Source organism: Leptosomus discolor, chromosome 2, assembly GCF_034619465.1.
Source record: "Leptosomus discolor isolate bLepDis1 chromosome 2, bLepDis1.hap2, whole genome shotgun sequence".
Taxonomy (NCBI): Eukaryota; Metazoa; Chordata; class Aves; order Leptosomiformes; family Leptosomidae; genus Leptosomus; species Leptosomus discolor.
The window spans coordinates 75,579,020-75,600,659 of NC_141392.1; the positions used below are offsets into that span (position 1 = coordinate 75,579,020).

The window sequence follows — 21,640 nt, forward strand, 5'->3', positions numbered from 1 at the left end:
CAGTGATTCATTTGCTTTCTGTGAGAGGTGAAGAATGGTGATTTTCATTTCATAGGCTGTATTAGCACTATAAAGTGATTTGAATCCTATCCATTTTCAGTAGCTCAGTTTTGAGTGATATTCGATGATCAATGTCCTGACAAGCACACTCTAGTGAGTGACATAAATTTAGAGCACTGTGCAGAAGATGCTCATGTTGTGCCTGCCTAGTAAGGTAGAGTAAGTACTCCTGTTACAACTTGATGTTGCTATTTGAAGCCTATAGCTGGAGAAAGGGGTAAGTAAGGTTGCATACAGTATGATAACTTTCATTGTGGAAGAGAAATTACTTTGAAATCAGGTTCTAATATTTATCCCATTTACGAATTTTCATTTTTCGAACTGTTCTTCTAAAAGGATTGTTACTTTTCACACTCTATGTAGTCATCATTGTTCACAGTTTGGTTTTCAAATTTTATTTTTGTTTTAATCTAGGTGGCTCAAAAGTTATTTGAAAATATGCATGATCTTTTAAAGATGGTGGTGTCAAGTCTTTTGGTCCATGGTGACTTTGCTTTACTATTGCTGTTAAAGGAAGGAAATCCCTTATGACTTCTGCATCCTGCAGTGACATACTTGATACGTTTGCATGCATTCTTCTGCTATTACTGTTCATCTCTAAATAGTCCTGCCACTTTACAAAACTGCGCTTAAAGTACTTTTAATAGATGGCAAGTGTATAAAAAGTCCTTTGTCTTCCATCTTCTGCATCTTTTTTTTAATCTCCAGCCAGAAGTTTTCTAAAATCTTGGGATTTTGCCATACGTTTAAGTGCTGCTGCATTTTCCTTTTTTACTTGCACCCCACTGCATTTTGCGGTGGTCTGGGAGAAATGGATCATAGTTCAGCAATTAAAATAACAGTTTTAGGGAGAGCTTCAACAAAACTGCTTGTTCATTTACATATAGGAGTGGATTCCGTGTAGTTGTTCCCTACAGCTCTGCTTAGCTTCTTATAATGGGATCAGCTTGTTCTGTGGCAGAAATATCGCAGCAAAATATGTTCACGTGTATACCAGCATTGAACTGTTTTCTGAAGTCATATTTACCTAGATTAAGGTTTTGTTTTCTAAATACTAAATGAGATAATGTCTGTTCAAAATGTTTCCAGTATTGACTTCGGTTTGTGAGGGTTCTACAGTCAGTTCCTAAATTAAGAATTACAGGCTAGGAGCTAAATGGCTTTTGAGCATCAATTATAAAAAGTCAGTAAAACTGTATCACAACTGTAAGACATGCTCTCATTCATTATTAGAAATCTCAGACACAGGGATTTTGTATTTTAGAATAATCCAAACTAATGCATAAGCAATACTGAGGCTGAAATGCCCCTGAGCTGCGGAGTCAGGCTCCTGTTCTTACTGTAGAAATCTTGTGTTCCTGTCTGTGATGGTACAAACTCAGGTTTGTAGAGCTTTGCCTGTAGCCTTGTCATTAGGTCAGTCTAATGTAAAAACATTGTATTTGGCTATTCGTAGGTAGAACAGATCCCAGAACCTAGTGTGTGGTTTCTTTGGGGTGTCTTGACCTCAGTATTGACTTATAGTCTCGGTAGGTTCCAGTGTACTTTAATATTCTAGGTTATAAACTGCATTGGTTTAGGATCATGTACGTGCTCTGTTCAGATAATCCTCCCATGAGAGTGGAAGTTTCTGGAGGAGATAACTGGAGGCAGTATCTGGATGCGCTCTCCCCTCGCTGCAATATGAGCCAGCAGGTAGTCATGTACATGTAGAATTACATCCAGAGCAGATGGACTTCTGTCTTCTCCTCCTCAATTATATACACTGATTTTTTTCGTGTGCTAGCTCTGGTGAATCCTTAGGTCCTCCTTGTATAACTTGTATGCAAACTTTATCCGTGAACTGGACATACAGTAAGTTCCCTTATTAATAATTTTGACCTTTTTTTTGTACAGAAATTTGTCCAATTTGATCTCAGTGGAAATAAATTTTTTAGAAATTTACAGCAAAATCATTTTTTTCAAATGGTGAAAAAGCACTTCTCTGTGGACATTTGAAGAATAATCTTCAGGTTCCCTAGCTTGTTGTACTGTCAAGTTAGGTATTTGTATGTTGGGGGGGGGGGGGGCCTGGACCAGATGACTTCCAGAGGTCCCTTCCAACCTTAGCCTTTCTGTGATTCTGTATAGATTACATCTCATTTTTTTCCATACCAGATCATCCTGTATGGCTGAGCATTCTGGTGGTCAGATGTCATCAGTTCATGCATCTTCTTGAGTAGTTGTTGAGCAACTTTGCATTCCTTTATCATACTCGTTTCAGTTTTCTTCTAATATTTTAAATGATAGAGTAGCTCAAGGATTATGCTTGGTATGTGTTCCTAATAGTAATGCATATAGCAACCATCTTGAAAAAAAAAATAGCAGGCTGCCTTCTTTAATCTCTTTTGTGCGTTTAAAGTATGCAAAATACTTTAATACTTCACTAACATTCATGCCACTTGTTTTTGTAAGTATGGTTTTGAGAGGCAGGCTCAGTTTCTTTACTGGCTGAAAATACTGCATTTATATTACTTTTGAAGTATTGATTCGTTATTATTCTGGCTATATTGACATGTAGTTCGCTGTTTCTTCTTTTCAGAGAAAATAGCCAGTTTGCTAGTTGAGTATCTCATAATATCTCAGTTTTGTGTATTGCTTCTTTTCTATGTTATAGCACCGCTTCATGTGTTCCTTCATTCACCACTTCATATAGTGCCTGAAAAACACTTGTGAGTAAGCCTCAGCTCTCAGCTTTACTTCTAGATTTCTGTATGTTTGCTCGGCAGCGCCCTTGAGTCATACACTGGGGTGCTCAATCTGTGACCTGCAGATAATTCAACCAGTATAGACCGCGTCCTTTAAGAGAGTGTGGGCCAGAGAAATTGTGGCAGCAGCCTCCTCTGGCTGATAACCCATGACCACCACCAGTCCTAGCATTTACGTGCACGTTATGCTCCTTTGTTAATAGAGACGTCATATGTACTGCCTCTGCACAGAATGGTTGTGATGCACCTGCATAGTATGTCCATGATGAGGCCACAGCATGAAACATTTTAGTGGCCTGTCCTGTCTGAAAACTAGGAGATTCTGAGGAGAGTGATCATATAAACTATATGGCTTTTCTGCAGAATCTGAAGACGAGCACCACTTCCATTGATTCTACAAATGTGAAGAAGCTGATGAATAGATGTGAAAATAACATCTGCTGGTCACCGTAAGCGGTTACCGTAGCAGCTGCCGCTGTTCTAGTGGTACAAATTTGCTTCTGTCTGTATGTTTGAAAAGAAACAGAAATCTAAGATTGGCACATTTAAAGTATAAAACTTCTTAACCTTATTCCAAGCCAGGTTTTTAATTTATATTAATTGATGAGTCTGTGTGGCCTGAGCTCCTCAGTGGATAGATCTGTTTTCTCCTTGTGGCTCTATTGGAAAGAATCCACTAGAATTTGTAATCACTTAGCACAAGCTGTGGTTGCTATTACTGGAGTCTGGCCTTCAGACTCAGCACCGTGGCATTCGGTGCAATTTTATGCTTTTACTTAAATGATGATGTTGGGGATTAAAATAGTTTACTTGTAGAATATTAGAATTAATTATGTGATTGCTTACATTTAAATTGAATTGAAACTCGTTTTGCTTTGCTTAGCATTAGTAGCTAAATTTGCTGAAGCCTCAGGCCGCAAGCTGTGAACTTTCACCGAGATATGTTGAATTCTTACCTAGTCAAGTAAAAGAAGGCCCTGGAGCCGGTTCAAGGCAGAAGATAAGGAAGATACATTCATTAACAGAAGCTGCAACCATAGAGATAAGAAAAGAAATGGCCTGCCTAGAGACAATGAAAGGACCCAATGAAGAATAGGAAGATCCCAGACCCTAATATTGCTGTTTGCCTGAACTGTTGCATGAGGGTTGGGAACTTAGATTGTAAGGATACAGTTGCCCAGGGCGTCCTTTGTTCGAGGTCTCTCTTCGAAGGCACCCGTCTCAAGCTGTAGCACTATTAATAAAAAGGATTTTATAGCAGAATATTTCGGCTTACTGATTCAGCAGAAGCCTAGCTGAACCCTGTTATGGTGGCTGGCATGTGTAACTTCTGTAACAGATGGAAGCAAATGACTCTGTTCTTAACACTAGCAGGGTAAGACTTGCAGTAGTGGGGATTGTAAATAAAAATAGCAATATAACCAAATATCGTGGTAAATGAGTCAATACTAACAAGGATCGAAGTGAGTAGCTGTATAAACCCTTGCAACCTGGCAGCTGCTGGCCTAATAGGAGTCTTAGATCAGCAGTGGCTTGTTTGCTTTCTTGGCAGAATCAAAAATGAAAAGCAGCTCAGTGTATGTCTTGTAAGATTTCCCTAGAGTTAGGTGGCAATTTGACTCTGGTCACTTGAAAGCTATAGTGTTTTTTTGTGGTTTTTTTTTTTTTTTTGCACATAAAGGGGAGTGCAGGGGAAGGGGACAGCAGGAACTAGAAGGAAGCTTTCTTCATAAGTATTCCTTTTTTATTCAACAGTAAAATGGCATTTCAGTTTAACAAGAACTGTTAAATAGCTGCAGTAGAAATTGATATATTGTCTTTTAAATTTATTTGAGTAACGAGGTGGTAGCTGTAAAAGCATTGTTAATTGTCTTGCATAGCTTGAAAGGAACCTGAATTTAAGTACAGTGAGTTTAGACTGTCTCCCTGTTCTGTTTATTCTGGTGCTTTGCAATTTTGTTTTCTGAGGGAACATAAATTAACTATAACTCAGAATAGTTGGGCAACCGTTAAAGCAAAGGTATTTTTTAAAGCGTTGTCAAAAGGAACAAGAGTTCATAGCTATTAGTGTTAAAAAAAAAAAAGTAAGCTCAGAACTGATTTTAACTGACAAATTGTACGTAGCAAACACATGAGTTTATAAACTCCATGGGGGGATAGACCTGTATATTTGGCAGAAATTCTTAGTCTGTAGCTCCAATATCAAATTTAATTTGGGATGGGCTGGTTTCTTCACTTCTTTTTTAAAAGCTTCAGTAGGCATTCAGACAAATTAGACGTATGAATGAATTTGAATTTCTTCCTGAACATCATCCTGGCATACATTTAAAAAAAAACCCAAATACTGCCATCAGCACCAACAACCTTCCCCACTCCAGCTCAACCAAAAAAAAAAACCCCAAACCCCTCCCAAAAAAAACCGCAACAAAACAAACCAGACAAAAAAATTGAATAGAGGAACAGTAGAGGTTTAAACAGCTATTAATTTTCTGTTAATTTTATCGGGGTGGATGGGGGGGAATCACAGAATCATAGAATGGTTTGGGTTGGAAGGGATCTCAAAGATCACCTAGTTCCAACCCCCCTGCCATGGCAGGGACACCTCCCACTAGACCAGGTTGCTCAAGGCTCCATCCAACCTAGTCTTGAACACTTCCAGGGATGGAGCATCCACAACTTCTTTAGGCAACCTGTTCCAGTGTCTCACCACCCTCAGGGTGAAGAACTTCTTCCTTGTATCTAGTCTAAACCTGCCCTCTCCCAGCTCCCAACCATTACCCCTTGTCCTGTCACTGCAGGCCCTTGTAAAAAGTCCCTCCCCAGCCTTCTTGCAGGCCCCCTTTAAGCACTGGAAGGCCACTCTAAGGTCTCCCTGGAGCCTTCTCTTTTCCAGGCTGAACAAGCCCAACTCTCTCAGCCTGTCCTTGGAAAGGCGTTCCAACCCTCTGACCATCTTGGTAGCCCTCCTCTGGACTCGCTCCAACAGCTCCATGTCTGTCTTGTGCTGGGGGCTCCAGAGCTGTAGGCAGTATTCCAGGTGGGGTCTCACTAGGGCAGAATCACCAGTCTTATGCACAACCATGAGTAAACACTCAGACTTGTTGGTGACTCAGTACAGAAAAAAAAAGGTCCGCTACCACAGTACAGATCAATACTCCGTCAGGTCACATGTTACTAATAAATAACTTCTCCCACCTTAGGGGGGCAGATGTTTTCCTGCTGTATAAAGCTGCTACCGTCCTTTATTTTACCATTAAAAAAAACCCTCTACTTCATAATTTCTTTAGTTTCCCCTTTTTCTTAGTGTATTATTATTTGAAGTACCTAATACATAAATAAGAAATTTTTTCTGAAATATTTAAAAGCATTGGCAGAATTCATCACAGATGATGACCTCAAGATTATAAATGTGTATATAGATTGTATTTAAACCTTGCTGAAGAGACTTGATGGGGGTGACTTCTAGGAAGAATAAAATTCACCTTGGAAAATGGACTTGTGCTGCTATCCTTCAAGCAATTTATTTCACTTCTAGACATTACCTGAAGGTCTGATAAATATTTGAAGAAAGAACAATACATCTGACACCCAGTAAAAAAAATGCTATGCTGTTGATGGTATTTGGAGGCATGCATTTCACAGGCTTAAAAATTTGCAAGCAGTCCTGATTCTGAAGCTCTGTTCTCCCTGCACTTTAAGGGACTTGGAGCTCTCTTCACTGGGTGGCCAGTGGTGCACCAATATGAATATGAATGAGTGTAAATAGTTCAGGCAAGGTCCACCTGCTGAGAAATAGTCTCAGTTTGAAAGAATGGACTTTTGGAAGTATTTTCAGTGGTCTTGTGGACCAGTGAAGTTGTGCTGTCTCTGTAGTATTTATCTCCTGGTTGATGAAAGCACTGCCCTCAGATACTATTTTGCTATCTTCGTGCCAGGAGTTTATGCAAACAAAATGCAAGATGATGTAATTTGCCTATCATTATGGTGTGGTGGGGGTTAACCAGCGACATATCCTTATAGTATTTTTCTGGGAAAGTTTTTCATTGACCAGTGAGAAGTCAGAAATTATTTTTGAGGCTGGAAGGGTGACAAGTAGGATCTGATGTTAGTTTCAGCACTGAATGCTGAATGCATACTCTGTTGTACTGTGGTGAGGAAAGAACTGAGAACACGCATTACAGTTGAGACTAGCCCCTGAAAAACATGGTGGGTTTAGGAGGTCCTGGTCCACATCCGTGTGCTGCCTTGTCTGAAGCAGAAGGTCAGGCTGTGGTCCAGCTCAATGGTTTTCATGGTGTGTCCTTTCATTCTGCTGTTATTGCAGACTCACGAAAGCTAATGCTGAGAAGTAAGCTCATTGTTAGAAGGTTAGAGGTCTGCATAGGCAGTAGAGACCTCTCGGGGATCCACAGATTTAAAAAGTTGAAAATTACCTGTTTTTTTTTCCAAATCCCAACTTACACCTTAATAACTAGAATAGTGAATGGTCTTGTAGATGCTCTGGATGTTCTTTTTAATTTCTGAGAGGTTGTGTGTGCATCCCAGTGAGGAACGGGAAGAACTTTGATACTACTGCAAAACTTTCACAAAGGCTGAGAAACCATTTACTGACTCAGTATGCAAAATTTTTCTGAGAGAGATGTTGAGTTATTACTGCAAAGAAAATAATTAATGGCAAATTCTTCTCTTACACAAGTGTAATCCTGTGTGCATCATGTAACCACATCTGTTCTGTATTGCTTTTGTCAATGAAACAAGTGTGAGAACTGCTCCAACTTGGTACCTTTTGTTTGAATACACCTTAAATTGTTTCATAAATTTATCCTGTCTGCAGAACCTGAAAATAACCTGAAGAAATTAAAACCTAGGAACTGCTTAAAAGAAGAAAAAGGTGTAGTCATCAGAAAATAAATGTTTACCTTTTTCTTCTTAGGTCAGAAGACTTGTCTCCACCTACATGGTGTCTTTCCTTACCTCTATGTTCCATATGATGGTTTTGGGCAGCATCCAGAATACTATCTTCGTCGAGTGGCATTCAGCATTGACAGAGCACTTAATGTGGCTTTAGGCAATCCGTCTTCTACTATTCAACATGTTTTCAAAGTGTCATTAGTATCTGGAATGTAAGTATGACCTGTTAGGATTTTTCATTACTTGTTTTGAAATGTTTTTGTAGTTGTACTACATAGAAGCACTTACTATGGAGTTGGTTGACTGCAGTGCTTTTACTTTTCCCTCATGTGTGTCTTCATACAGGCCTGTACAGCTACTAAATAACTCTTCTCACTTGCTTTGACTTTAACATAATCAACAGGTTTTCACCCAAATGCTTGACACAATCTTTTTTTCGTAAACTTGGATCCTAGTGTCTATCATTTTTCTGAATCTGTTCTGTTTAGATTTTTCTGTCTGTGCTATTACAGCAGTACTTTCCAGCCAGCATTTTCTACCTGTCTGGGTTATTCTCGGTTTCCTGTGAGCAGGCATGTCTTGCAGGAGCCTGACTCTAGATCTCCTTTTCTTTGTTCATCTCAGATGGCCCCTTTAGGAAGCACATCACAGAGACTGTCGGGTCATGTTTATCCATCTGATTGTTCCAGCAGCACAGGCCATGAAGTGGAGGCTCTTAAACATTAATTTACTTACCTGTCAAGCTGACTGTTGTGTTTTATTTGGTATAGCTTTCTACTACTGCTGGAACTATGTGCTATTACTGAATTTTAACATTTTAAGGATTCTCTTAATCAATTTTTATTTAGCTTGCATAACTAAGGACTGAAAAATATGTCAAATCATAGTAAATAATTGGAAGCTGTCCTGGAGGAGCACAGTTAGTCTACACCTGCATTGAACTTTTCATCTTCAAAACAATGTATATGCTAATTTTCAGTACTGTGCATCACTATCTCTTACTTGTTTATTTTTCGTGCACTTTTGAAATCTGTTCTTTCTAACTGTTAAGTTTGGGAGGATAATCTTCCTATTCCCAGTCAGTTTTAGTGGTATCTTCTAGATATTGCTAGTAAAGTGGCTGCAGTAACATCTTTTCATTATTACTCAGAACTTCTTGATGTGTTTTTGCAGTAACAAGGAAGGTAACCCACCAGATTTCTTATTTTTGTTCCTTTTGTGAGAACTATGTGAATTGTATTATTGCTATTCATCTCAACAGCGAAAGCTGGGCGGAGTAAACTGCTGAAGACAATCTTTCCTCAAATCAGTGAGAAAACAACAGATGGAGTTTAGGAGAACCTTTTTCACCTCTCTCGCCTTAGAGCTTTGAAAAAGTCATTACTCAAAGGCAGATGCTCTTTGCCTCATAGCATAGGAAACAGTGTTTCATGTTTGGTTGCATAAGAGGCTAATGGGAAGCATCTAACAGAAATTGTAATACATCTTTTATCTTTACCTAGGTAGATAGACATGCTTATGTAGTCACACAGATCTATTTGTTTTCTGACCCAAGTCAGATTCTACTTGTAGATATTATAGTGTCTCAGTGGTGAGAAACCTGTGTTTCCTTAAGTCTTGGAGATTATCTTATCGCTTGTCTTCTGCATTAGCAGGAAAAATTGTGATGTAATAAAGGTGTTTGCTAGACCTTCATAATTTTAACGTAAGATTTTTGTTGCATTAACTTCCAAACATAGTGGAGGCCCAGGAATAAAAAAAGAGGCGAAATATGCTTTCTTTGTGCATTGTGAAGTTAAAGTAGGTGTTCATAGCTAACCTTGGAGGAGGTGTAAATCTTGCTCTCCCTGCTGCCATGTCAGTGTGCATATGGATCACTTGCCATGCAAGTGCTGACTTTTTCTAAAGTAGCTTTTAATTTGCATGCCTGCAGCACATTGAGTCATTATAACTCAATATATATAACCTGTCATTAGGTTTACTCTATTTTGTAAGAAAGAGATTGATGCCTTAGATGAGACCTGATCTCCTCCTTTTCAGCTTAGCAGCTTTAAGTTTGTTGTTTCAACTGAGCTCAGTTTTAACATCATAAATATTTCTTTTAAACAGCTCAGTCTAGCTTTTGGAGGTACTAAATGTGTGCATATTTAACCATATCAAGGATAGCAGTATTAATGGTGTAGTCGTGCAGTTCTGCTGAGTTTGCATTTAATTTAGGACTGAAATCCCTCTTGCTACTGAACTTCATTTTTTTGACTTAGTACATAAGCATTCCAAGTTGCATTTTTTTATAATATTTTTGATAAAGAGTTTTTATTTTATTTTGTAGAGGTAACACGTAAATGTTTGCTTTCCTGCATTTCTGTTGACTTCGATTGTGATTACAGCAAAGTGTAGACTTCTTGCATTCACCCAATGTGTTGAATTATGGCCGGTTTCCTTAACATACTGTTTTACAAGCATGTTAGATTAGGTTAGAATTCTAGATGCTGAAAAGTCAGTAATTCAGCCAAGTAATACCAGAATTAATGCTGCCTGTTCAACCTCAGTTTAGTCTTGACATATTCATTATGCTATGTGTTCTTTAATTGCATTCTCAAATCCTATTTTCTTCAGGATTCATGCCTCATTTAGTGCACGGGATGATTAGTAATCACTGAAAATGGGCAGCTATTCACTCCTTTAAGCTGTTCTCATTGTTCAGTTATTTATGTTACACAGCCATATTTACTCATTCACACCTGATCTGCAGAATTTGTGTCTTTAAGGACTTTGTTACAGCATTTATCAGAAAGGCTGATTTATCAGAACGCTGCTTTTGAAGCAGTCCAGCACTAATAAATTTATTAAAAGTACTGTTGTGCCATCAGTGTGTTTACATGTGGGGAAAGTGAGAAACAATGTTAAGCCAGAGGTGCCTTCTAATTATTATTTTTGTTTTAGATACTTTGACATGCGTGGAGCCTATTCTTTTTATCTTTATATGGTGACATAGAGCTCTCCTTTGGCCTGACACCTGGGAATTTTCATTCCCCTGGGCATGCAGTTTATCTTCTAATTTTTTCCCCCTGGATTTTAATACTCTTTATAATAAAGTACAGTTGAATAAATGCCACATCTTAACTGGCTAGCTTCTTGCTTTCGCTTCTTCCTCTCCAGGCCTTTTTATGGTTACCATGAAAAGGAGAGACAGTTTATGAAGATTTATCTTTACAATCCTGCAATGGTAAAAAGGTAAGGATGTGGTGATGTGAAGTTCTGGCTGATTTCCTTATATTTTGAATTAAAAAGTCAATTTTGAAGCAAGATTCACCTACATCTTAACAAAATAAAAGCAACAAAATTAATGTCCACGTTTTTCAAAATACATAAACAAATTGCTAATTTTAAACGCATCCATAATCTTTTTAAAGCACTAGCATGTTAGGAAAGCAAGACCAAAATATACTTGCCTTTAGTTGCCTTGTAATAACAGTGATTTTTGGATACCTGAGCAAATTTGCATCAGGTTTCTTTTCCTGTAACTCTTAAGGAAGACAATGTAGTTCTCTATTATGAAGTAGATATTGGTATTTTTTAAGTTTTTAAATTCCAGTGCCTGTTATTGAATTTAAAATATACTTGGAAAACTGGATAGTTTTTGTTACTAGTCAGTTTCTCTGTTTCTCAATAGAGTAGTGTTCTGTTAAATGAAAGCACAGTTGATCTACTACACAGTTAAGTGTGTAGTAGTACCTATCACGACTCATTTTTTTTAGAGATCTAATACATGATCATAAGATAGGATTGCCTGGTTTTTGTCCTAGGCTAGTAAAATTTTGCATGATTTTAAATTTCTGTCTTAGTGTAATCTATGTGCATGTATGACATGACAGTTGTTTTGAACTTTGGAGTTTCTCGTGTTTGAACCACTCCTATCCAAATAAGGACTGACACTTCACTTAAATTATTCCTTTTGTTTTTATGTATAAAACTTCATTTTTTGAACCCAGTTTGTTGCGTTTAGAAATGCTTAGTGTTTTGCTTTGATTTATAGATAGATTAGATTTATATAGTTTATATATATATTTGTATTTATATTAGATTTACAAAAATTTGTATTTATTTCTATAGATTTTATGTAGATTCACAGATATATCCTGTTGCTTCAAGATAAATTTATTGCACCAATTTGTAATTATCCAGATACCTGCAGTTAGTTTTTAATGTATATATGTTTAAAAGAGCAGATTTGTCACTCTTGTAGGAAGTTGTTAAATACTGCTTCTGTGTATACAGTATGTAACTTTAAAACTACGCAGGACATCTTCATACATATGTCAAGGAGAACTAGAGAGACTTTGAAAGTTATTACTGGTGTGTAGGCATACACTTGCCACAGTTATTCAGTAGAAAGATATCCATGGGCTATAGTGGCTTTGGATCAGTTGCAGGAATAGTACATGGTATGATGTTTTTTCAGAGATTATTTTTTTTTTAATCTGAAGGATTCACAGCTGCTTTGTAATTGACACCCAAATATTGAATTATTATTAGCAGAGATCACTTTTTATGGGTCTGTTATTGTGAAAACAAAATTCCTGAGTTAAAAAGACAACTAAGGCAAAATTTTAGAAGTTTTAAGTATTTTACATTTTGATAAAATCCAATATCAATATTGTTATACTGAAATAATCTTTGATTTATGTCCTAATTTGTCTTTGATTTTAGAGTATGTGAGCTTCTGCAAGGTGGAGCCATAATGAACAAATCTTACCAGCCTCATGAAGCCCATATTCCCTACCTCCTTCAACTCTTTATAGACTACAACTTATATGGAATGAATTTAATAAACCTGGCTGCTGTGAAATTCAGAAAGGCAAGGAGAAAAAGTAAGGTGTTTATTTCTTGAGACCGCATAATTGTTTTGAAGGCTAAAAATTACCGTTTTGAACAAAATGTCAGCTAGCTGTCAGACTTCTGCAATAGTTTGTGGCTGAATGGGTATCATCTGTTGTTTCCATACAGTTTGCTTTCTGTGTCTAAACAAAGTGCGTGTGTAGCTTTCTATCATTTTTCCTTTTTGTTCCTGTTTATTGGCATTGAGGAAGAATCTGCTTACTCAGATTAGATGCTATATGTCAAGAAATATGTGTGCTGTCGGCAGTGAAGCTGTGACTATTTTCACAAGATGACCACACCTCTTTTCAAGTTAGAAAAGTTTAGTTGAAGAATTTACGTGAAATATGGTATACTAATACTGTAGTTTTAATTTTTTGGCATTTGTTTTTGATCTGTATGTCAGTTATAATTAATTTCTTTGCTGCAGTAGTGTCTTTATGGCTAACCGTTATGCTCTGCTGACAAATTATGGCTTTAATTAAAATGCTTGTATTTGTACTAAGGTCATTTGCTCTAAGGTGAAATTTGAAATATAGATGTCTGAGCAAAGGAGGTTTTTTAAATTTTCATTTTAAAAAAACAGGTTCACCTTTTGAATGTACACACTTACATAAAAATGAAGTTTGGCAAAAAAATCCGTAAAGTTATCTAAATGCTTCAGTATAAAGGGGAGGTAGGAAAACCATAATGTCTTTGGTACTTAATATTTAGAAAAATAAGTATTGTTTATTTAAATCATAATTGTTCCTACAGCTAAACAAGAGTTGAAAAGAATGGTAAAGTATCTTTCTGTAAAAACAGCAAGTAAGAATCATGCTGACTTTAATTTTGCTCCATTATTTTTGTTCATGTTGTTCAGCCTGGAGAAGGGAAGGCTCTGGGGAGACCTTATAGCAGCCTTCCAGTGCTTAAAGGGGGCCTGCAGGAAAGGTGGGGAGGGACTCTTGATCAGGGAGTGTGGTGATAAGACGAGGGGTAACAGTTTCAAACTGGAAGAGGGGAGATTCAGATTAGATATAAGGAAGAAATTCTTCACTATGAGAGTGGTGAGACACTGGCACAAGTTGCCCAGAGAGGCTGTGGCTGCCCCCTCCCTGGCAGTGTTCAAGGCCAGGCTGGATGGGGTTGGAGCAGCCTGGTCTAGTGGGAGGTGTCCCTGCCCAGGGCAGGTGGGGTTGGAACTAGATGGTCTGTAAGGTCCCTTCCGACCCAAACCATTCTATGATTCTATGATTTTATTTCATTCAGACAGCAGTAGATTAGTGCATAGGGTTTCATAACTGATTCTCATCTAAAGAAAAGTACTCTTTTCACGCTCAACAATAAGCCATGCTTTTTGCTGGTGTCCAGACTGTAGGAGGACAAAATCTCAGCCATGGACAGACCATTTTCAGGATCTTCAGTCCTGAGGAAGTATGGTCAGGTACCTTTAGTCTTCCAAATGTCCAAAGCGGCCTTCTGGAGATACACAATATGATTGTATCGACTAGTTGCTCCCATTCTTCCATAGCTCTTTTCCCTCTGTCTTTCAGATGATGGATGAAAGACACAAGCTATTTATATTCTCCTTCATTATTTATTTAAGGATGAGAGACCTAGGTCTTGAGTGGGAAGAACAGGGTAAAAGAGGAGCATGGGCTGAGACCAGCAGACTTTAACTATTCTGGTAGGGGAGAATCCAATAGGATAAAAGCAAGAAAATGACAGACTATCTTGTCCTGGCTTGATCGGGTAATGGCAGCAGTGCTCCCAGCAAGATTCATACTGCTTTTGCTTGGCTCCACATCACACATATATATATATATATATATGTAAAAGTAGCCTGCCTCAATCTATTGGAGTCCCCAGGTGCGGGATCACTCTCTACTACTCCCTGGTACAACCCATAGAGGTAATGCTGTCAAGAGACCAGTCATTGCACAGCAGCCGTGAGAAGCGCCCTTCTTTCTAAGCTCAGACTGTGGTGTAGAAAGCACAGCCTCTGCTTATAACTGACGCTCTACCTGCCTGTTCCACAGCTTCTGTGTCTTGGGGGTGTGCATTAATTTTAGTCAAGTGTAGTTTGTGCTGTGCAGGCCAGGCTGAACAGCCTGTTTCTTAGGTTGCAGTAAAAGCCTTTGCCTAAAGATGTGCAGCAAACACTTTTCTTCCCTTGCAGATGAGGATATAAAAATTTGTCTGGCAAGGAATAGAAAATTCAGTAATAGATCTGTTCCTAAATGTAAGTAAGCCACCTCAGGAGCCTGTTTCCAGTGGTATTTTTCTCACTGAGATAAGTAGACTGTTTTGAAGGCTGAGAGAGGTCAGCAGGCAAATTTGTAGTAGCAGGGATACTCTGCCTTCTGTATCCGGAAGATGCAGGAGTTCTTTTTTTTCCAAGTTCTTCTCTTTATGGATAGTGAGTAGTGAGGCAGAAGGCTGCAGATACATTCATGCACTTCGTGCCCCTAAAACTATTACAAAACTTTTATTTTCAGTAGTTGAGTCTTCTGGAATATAACTCTGAAAGACCCTCATGTGTCACTGCTGCTGTCTTTAAAGATCTTCATGTCAAGAAAAGGAGAATATTGAGTGTTGTTAAATCTCCGTCCCTATGAGTAACTTTACTGAAGAAACAAACTGATACAGGAATTTGAGTCCTGATTTTGTAGGACTATTTGAAAGTAGGTTCATAGGTAATAAGAAAGGGGGTAGTGCACTGCAACTGCTCTGGGTGTGTAGTATTTGAAATGTATTTGATTTTTAAAAAATAATAGTACATCTTTTATGAGTTGGCCTATAATCTTGCATAGCTGCTGTGATGTGTTTTCCTTTAAAATACACAACTATTCAGTCCCATTTTGTTAACTCGGAATAATCAAATTGCAGATGAAAAATAACGAGATGTTTCCATGCATAGCCAGCTTGTATTTTAATATGGAGAATTAGCTGATATGCCACACAGTAAAAACATGACTGTGTTTCTTCCTGGACCAGCTCTGCCCAGGGGCAATTCGTCACTTTTGAACAGCACAGACAGTAAGCTATGGTAGGTTTGAACTGGATCCGTGCAAACAGGATCAGATATTTTGTGTTGTCTTTCTGGAATCACCTGCTTAGGCATCGCAATGCATAGATCATCTTAGTGCAGGTATGGCTGAATGTGAGCTAGCTCCTGCGTAAACACAAGCGTCTTTTCATCATACTTGAGTGCCACGTTCCCAGGCGAGTTTAGTGTCTGTGTGCCACGTCAGTGCCGTTAGGAGTCTGATGCAGGAGCAGAGTTAGCAAGAACAAGTCTGGGTGCAGTAAGGTTGGCCTGGAATATATTTAATTAAGCCTGCTAGATTTCAGTTGCTTCTATTTGTAGCTGGTAAGGCACTTCTGGCATGGTGTTTCCCAGTTGCTTCTGTAATAACTATATTATTCAGGGCTTTTTGCTACATGAGACATCCCTATCCCTGCTATTCCAAGTAGTGGAATTCACATTGTCAGGACTCTGTTACGAAATTTACTTTAAAATCATAGAATAAAAATACATGTTCTAATAAATATTTATTTATTGAAGGCCTTTGACAGTTGTTCAATTAGTGTATCTTTAACAAATGCAAAAGTGTTTGCTATTGCTAAAAGGTAAATTTAATACAAAAAAAGCTGCTAGTGTGACATGAACATAGCCACGAAAATTCAAGGTTCAAGCTGGTTTTTCACACAGAAGTGGGAGACTGAGTAATTTTCAAGGTCTTCTCCCGTTCCGCCTCTCCCCAACTCCATTCCTGGGCTTTTTTCTTTCTTGTGCCACATCCTGTGTGTATTATCTTTCCTTCCTCTGAAGAGTGAAGGTTCGGGAGGAGACCACAAGGGAGGTAGTAGATCTTCAGAAGGGACATATCAAGCATGACTTTGGAGCACACTTCTTTACACCGAGGCCTCCGAGCAAACTTACACGGTGTTTTCTTTATTTGTAGGTCAGACAACATCTGCCTTCATTGCAGGGTTTCCACTTAATGCTACTGCCACTGCATCTGGAATACATTTTGTATTCTCTTTCAGCTCACAGATAAGAAAGAGGAAAAGTGTGAAGTAGAATTTAGTGTTTTCTTTGGCTTCTAATTTCCATTGAATTTAGGTTAAGATATGACTAGAACACAGAAAATTTAATTCTAATAATGTCACTATGTTGAGAATATATTTTTCTTTTTATATGTATCTACATGTTAGAAAGTAAGTTAAATACTTTAAATGATAGCATAGTTACTTTTTGAAGATGGTATCATGTGGTACTATTTATTCTTTAGCAGCATTTGGACTGGTAATATTAAATAATAAATGCAATTATATGATGATATGTGTTAAAAAAAAAAATAAAAAATACTGCTGCATAAATGAATTCATTTCTCATTCTGGTTTTCTTTCTAGGTGATACATTGCGTGTAAGTAAACATCGTAGAATTCATTTGCCAGAAAATTCAAACAGCACATCTTTCATTGAATGGGAAGAAGATGAAATACCAAGGTCAGCATGCCAATTTTTTTTAATATATGCTGTATTTTCTTATATACGCCAACTTGTATATACTACAGGGTTCCAGTGTCTTATTTAAAGGACCCTCAAAAAAAAAAAGGCGGGGGGGGCTAATGTGACACAGATGATTGTTTTTTAGTTTCTTTATATAGTTTTGGTCATCAGACACTTTCTGGTATATAGTTGTAAAAATCCAACTGGGAGATAACAGTAGGAATATATGTGGCAAACTCAACTTTCTGATTTTTGGAAGGTAAGTTTCTAGCTTATGACTTCTGATGAAAAGGTAAGTCTAATAGTTACAGGGAATGCTTACACACCAGTTCACAGATTCACACAATTTGTCCATTTCAGATATTAGCTACATAAGAATCTCAGCTTAGAATCTTCATGTCCATCTCCCATGCTCTTCCTTTTTTCTAGACATTTCCTAGTCTACAGCTTGTAATTTGTAATAGCTTTACATCTGTAAGAAAAGGAATATGTCTGGGGTGTTGGAATTTTTTGAGAGTGGAGGTGGAGATAAACAGTATCTGATGCTACCTCGATTTCTGTAGTTTACCCATAGCAAGTTCATTCTTTAAACTACTTTCTAATATTTGTCAAGTCCTGTAAATATTCTGTCATCTAGTAGTGGTCTCAGTCTTTGGGTAATTCCTGTCATTCTTCTCTCAATAGCTTATCAGGCTCAATATGCAATGCTGCTTGCTAGTGTTATGTCCTGGGAGCATTCACTTCCCCAGTAGAAAGTTAGTGCCTTAAAGCATACTTCAGATTTTTCCAGCGTGCAAAAACTTGAGCTCGTGCAAGGTAGCATCTGTTTTTCTGATTCTACTACTCCTACTTTAAGGAGGTTTTGAAACAACCTGCATCTGATGGTGGTCTTGTGATTTCACCTGTGGTCAATTCATACCCAGTTGTTCTTGGGCTATTTCTTCTTTTTGGCTGCACAGTACGTTCATAGTCCTTCAACCTTTATTTGGCTCGGTTATGTAAGCCAAGTTACTTAAGCTTTGGGGCGTTGGATCATAAGTTAGACAGGATTACCTGATGTTACTTTAAACAGATCTGGGAAAAGAGGATAAAAAGAAAGCAAAGTAGCACTTCCTGGCGGTCAGATGCAGAGAGGGATGAGCCCAGCATAGTAGGAGCCAAGGGCATATTCTCTGCAGGCACTCATCCTCATGGCTGTGTCCACAAACCACCTTTCCTTCTCCTTCCTCACTGTTTTGTATACAGCAGGGGGTGCAGCACCTCACTTTTATGCCAGTCCTTCTCCGGCTCTTAGACACGTTCCAACAGTGGAATGTAAGCAGTAATGGGGCAAATATCAAGCTTAACAATTTCCATAGCGTTCATTCTCTTTTTTTTTTTTTTTTCCAATAGGAATTTCTTTCTTGAATATAAAACCTGAATACTACTTAGTAGACCAAACAAGTTCTCTCTAGCTCTATATGCAATGATACTAGGATTTCTCTCCCTGATAGGCTTTACAGTCTCATTTACCATGTCATTTTGACTTATAAATGTTTTAGGATCTGTTAGTACAAGGTGTTTCTCCTCTTCCTTTTTTTTCCAAGTGATAATCTTCCATTTATAATCCCTTATAAGTTTGTGTAGGGTCATGCATCCCATTTTTAAATTTCATCCTGTTCCTATTGTTCTTCTTCTCAGATATCCTGCTTTCCTTTTATGATACTATGATCTGGTTATGTATCCAGCATGTCTACCAGCTTGCCTTATCAGCGTATTTCATTAGTACACTCCTGCATTTCCTGACAATATTAGTGAGATGTGAAGTAAACTCAGTCCCAGAAACTGGTCTATATTAAATTCTACGAATTTTGTATCAACACTCAGTCTTTTCTATACCTATATAACCAATAGAAATTTCACCTTTAGCCAGCTCTTAAAATGCTTTAGTAATATAGGAATTAATTCATATGTCCTCCAACTGAAATTGTTTCCCATTTGATAGTGTCAAACAGTCGTTTGTCTAGAAAATGAATTATTTTATTAAAGATGTTCTAGCATGGCTGTCTTCCACATGCTGTAGGATGTACACGCCACTGTAACAAGTAACAAATGTAAACTTTTCTGTTCCTGATTTTACTCTGTTCTGTATCTACACAAAATGAATTGCCTGTTACAATTTCTCCTGATTATTTATGGAAGGCATCAACTTAAAACAGTGTTCTTGAAATCAAATCCATACTGCAGTTTGTCCCACTTTTTCAGATTACCTTCCTCCTTTATATCCTTTTAAATTCTGAAAGTTTGCATCTAGGTTGGTTTAATAGACCCATAATTGTCATGATCAACCTTGCTGAGGGTAAATTTGACCCAGATAGTGGATGAGAGATCTATCAAGGAAACCCTTGTAACTGTTTCCTAAAATGACTGTGACTCAGATTTTTTTCTGTACTCACAGAATCACAGGATGTTAGGGGTTGGAAGGGACCTTGGAAGATCATCTAGTCCAACCCCCCTGCTAGAGCAGGACCACCTAGAGCAGATCACACAGGAATGCATCCAGGCAGGTTTTGAATGTCTCCAGAGAAGGAGACTCACAACCTCTCTGAGCAGCCTGTTCCAGTGCTCTGTCACCCTCACAGGGAAAAAGTTTTTCCTTAGGTTAATGTGGAACCTCCTATGCTCCAGTTCGCACCCATTGCCCGTTGTCCTGTCATTGACCATCACCAAAAAGAGCCCGGCTCCATCCTCCTGACACTCGCCCTTTACATATTTATAAACATTGATGAGGTCACCCCTCAGTCTCCTCTTCTCCAAGCTAAAGAGACCCAGCTCCCTCAGCCTTTCATCACAAGGGAGATGCTCCACCCCATTAATCACCTTTGGGGCTCTGCACTGGACTCTTTCCAGCAGTTCCCTGTCCTTCTTGAGCTGAGGGGCACAGAACTGGACACACAATTCCAGATGGGGTCTCACCAGGGCAGAGTAGAGGGGGAGGAGAACCTCTCTTGACCTACTGACAACACCCCTTCTAATACACCCCAGGATGCCATTGGCCTTCTTGGCCACAAGGGCACATTGCTGGCTCCTGGTCATCCTGCTGTCCACCAGGACCCCCAGGTCCCTTTCCTCTACACTACTCTCTAACAGCTCCGTCCCCAACCTATACTGGTCCATGGGGTTGTTCTTTCCCAGATGCAAGACTACAGTCTGTTTTTATTCTTGCAGTCTACAGCATTACTTGATATCTGTGAAGCTGCCCTTCTTGCTTTATTTCGGTTTTGCCTTAGCAAAGTATATTCTGTATTTGAAACATTTGGTTTCTATGTATAGCTATATCAACAGCTATATTGATTTCTAGTTTCATGTGCAATACTAGCACAGTCCCCTCACTTTATTATCCAGTGTTCTTGAGTTCAAGTTGAGGTATTTAACTGTTTCGTAAATAGTTTAGCAAAAAATTTTTACTTACTGTATTTCACCATTTGACTGCTATTCCCAGCAGCATTTGGAGTTTCTCTTATGTGTCAGTACTGAACTTCTAAGTCTTTGCTTGTTCTTTGTATCAGGTATGAAGATCTCATAAATCTTTCCCCTGTACACTTAAGTTGTTAGTTGTTCTTTCAAGAAAAAGCAAAAGGGGAAAAGACAGTCAAATGTTGTTTGAGACAGCAAAATTTCTAGGGCTGCCTTGTATTCTTAGTGACTGCGATGTCTGTTTAGACTCATTATCCTTGGTTTTGTGTACATGGAGAATGAATTTTAGAGATAGTCCAACATTTATCTGCGAAGTCCTTGCTGAAAGTGGCAGTTGACAAGTTCTCTGGTTTAACCAAGCACTGCCAGTGACTTTTCTTGACTTTGGAGTACAGCATATCAAGTGGTTGAAATATGATGCTGGATGCCTGGTAGGTAATATGCAAAATATAATTCAGAAGTTATTTATGTAACATTAGCCTCATTTTGCATGAGTAAATGCCAACTATGTGTTCCTTATTTCAAAAAACATTTGAGGACTATGACAAAGTTTCGCAATGACTGAATTCACTCTTCAGTACTAGATGGCACCTTGCTACTCTGCCAGTTCTCCAGAGCAGTATTTAACCCAGCCATGTCCTGTCTTGCTCCTGGCAAATCTCTGAATTACTAACTTGCTGCTATAATTAGCACACTGTATTAAGCCAGGGACAGTTCTTTTAATCTAATTCTAGAGTAATTCTGTTATGAAGCAGCCAAATGTCCAAAACCACTAGTGCCCAGGAATCCCCGATGGTGTAAGGCTTTTAAGTACGATACTTGCCAGTGTTATCAGAGTGGAATTTACGAAGCCCACCTTAAAACAGGCCATTGTCACCTGAGCCCGGCAGTACTATCCAACAGCTTTGAGAAGAGTAGTTCTTCACATGAGACACATTTATGTTAGCCCTTGGGTAGCTGGTAATAAATGATGAAACACTTCCATGAGTTCCAGTGAGAAGACTTTCTGGTAAACATCAGGCTTGGAGTAATCTGCCAGTCAAGTCTACCACTTGGACATGATGTGTTAAAAGCAGAATAGTTGTCA

General features: G+C 38.4%; 1 protein-coding gene across 2 annotated transcripts in view; it reads left to right on the forward strand.

Annotated features, from left to right (window-relative positions):
- REV3L (REV3 like, DNA directed polymerase zeta catalytic subunit) overlaps nucleotides 1-21,640 on the forward strand; it is a 124,918-nt gene that overhangs the window by 40,630 nt on the left and 62,648 nt on the right. For both annotated transcript variants that reach the window (XM_086482432.1, XM_086482431.1), the window contains exons 2-5: nucleotides 7,741-7,930; nucleotides 10,878-10,952; nucleotides 12,429-12,589; nucleotides 16,998-17,094. In XM_086482432.1, coding sequence (XP_086338558.1) covers nucleotides 7,741-7,930; nucleotides 10,878-10,952; nucleotides 12,429-12,589; nucleotides 16,998-17,094 — 523 coding nt within the window. The remainder of the gene's footprint in view (nucleotides 1-7,740; nucleotides 7,931-10,877; nucleotides 10,953-12,428; nucleotides 12,590-16,997; nucleotides 17,095-21,640) is intronic.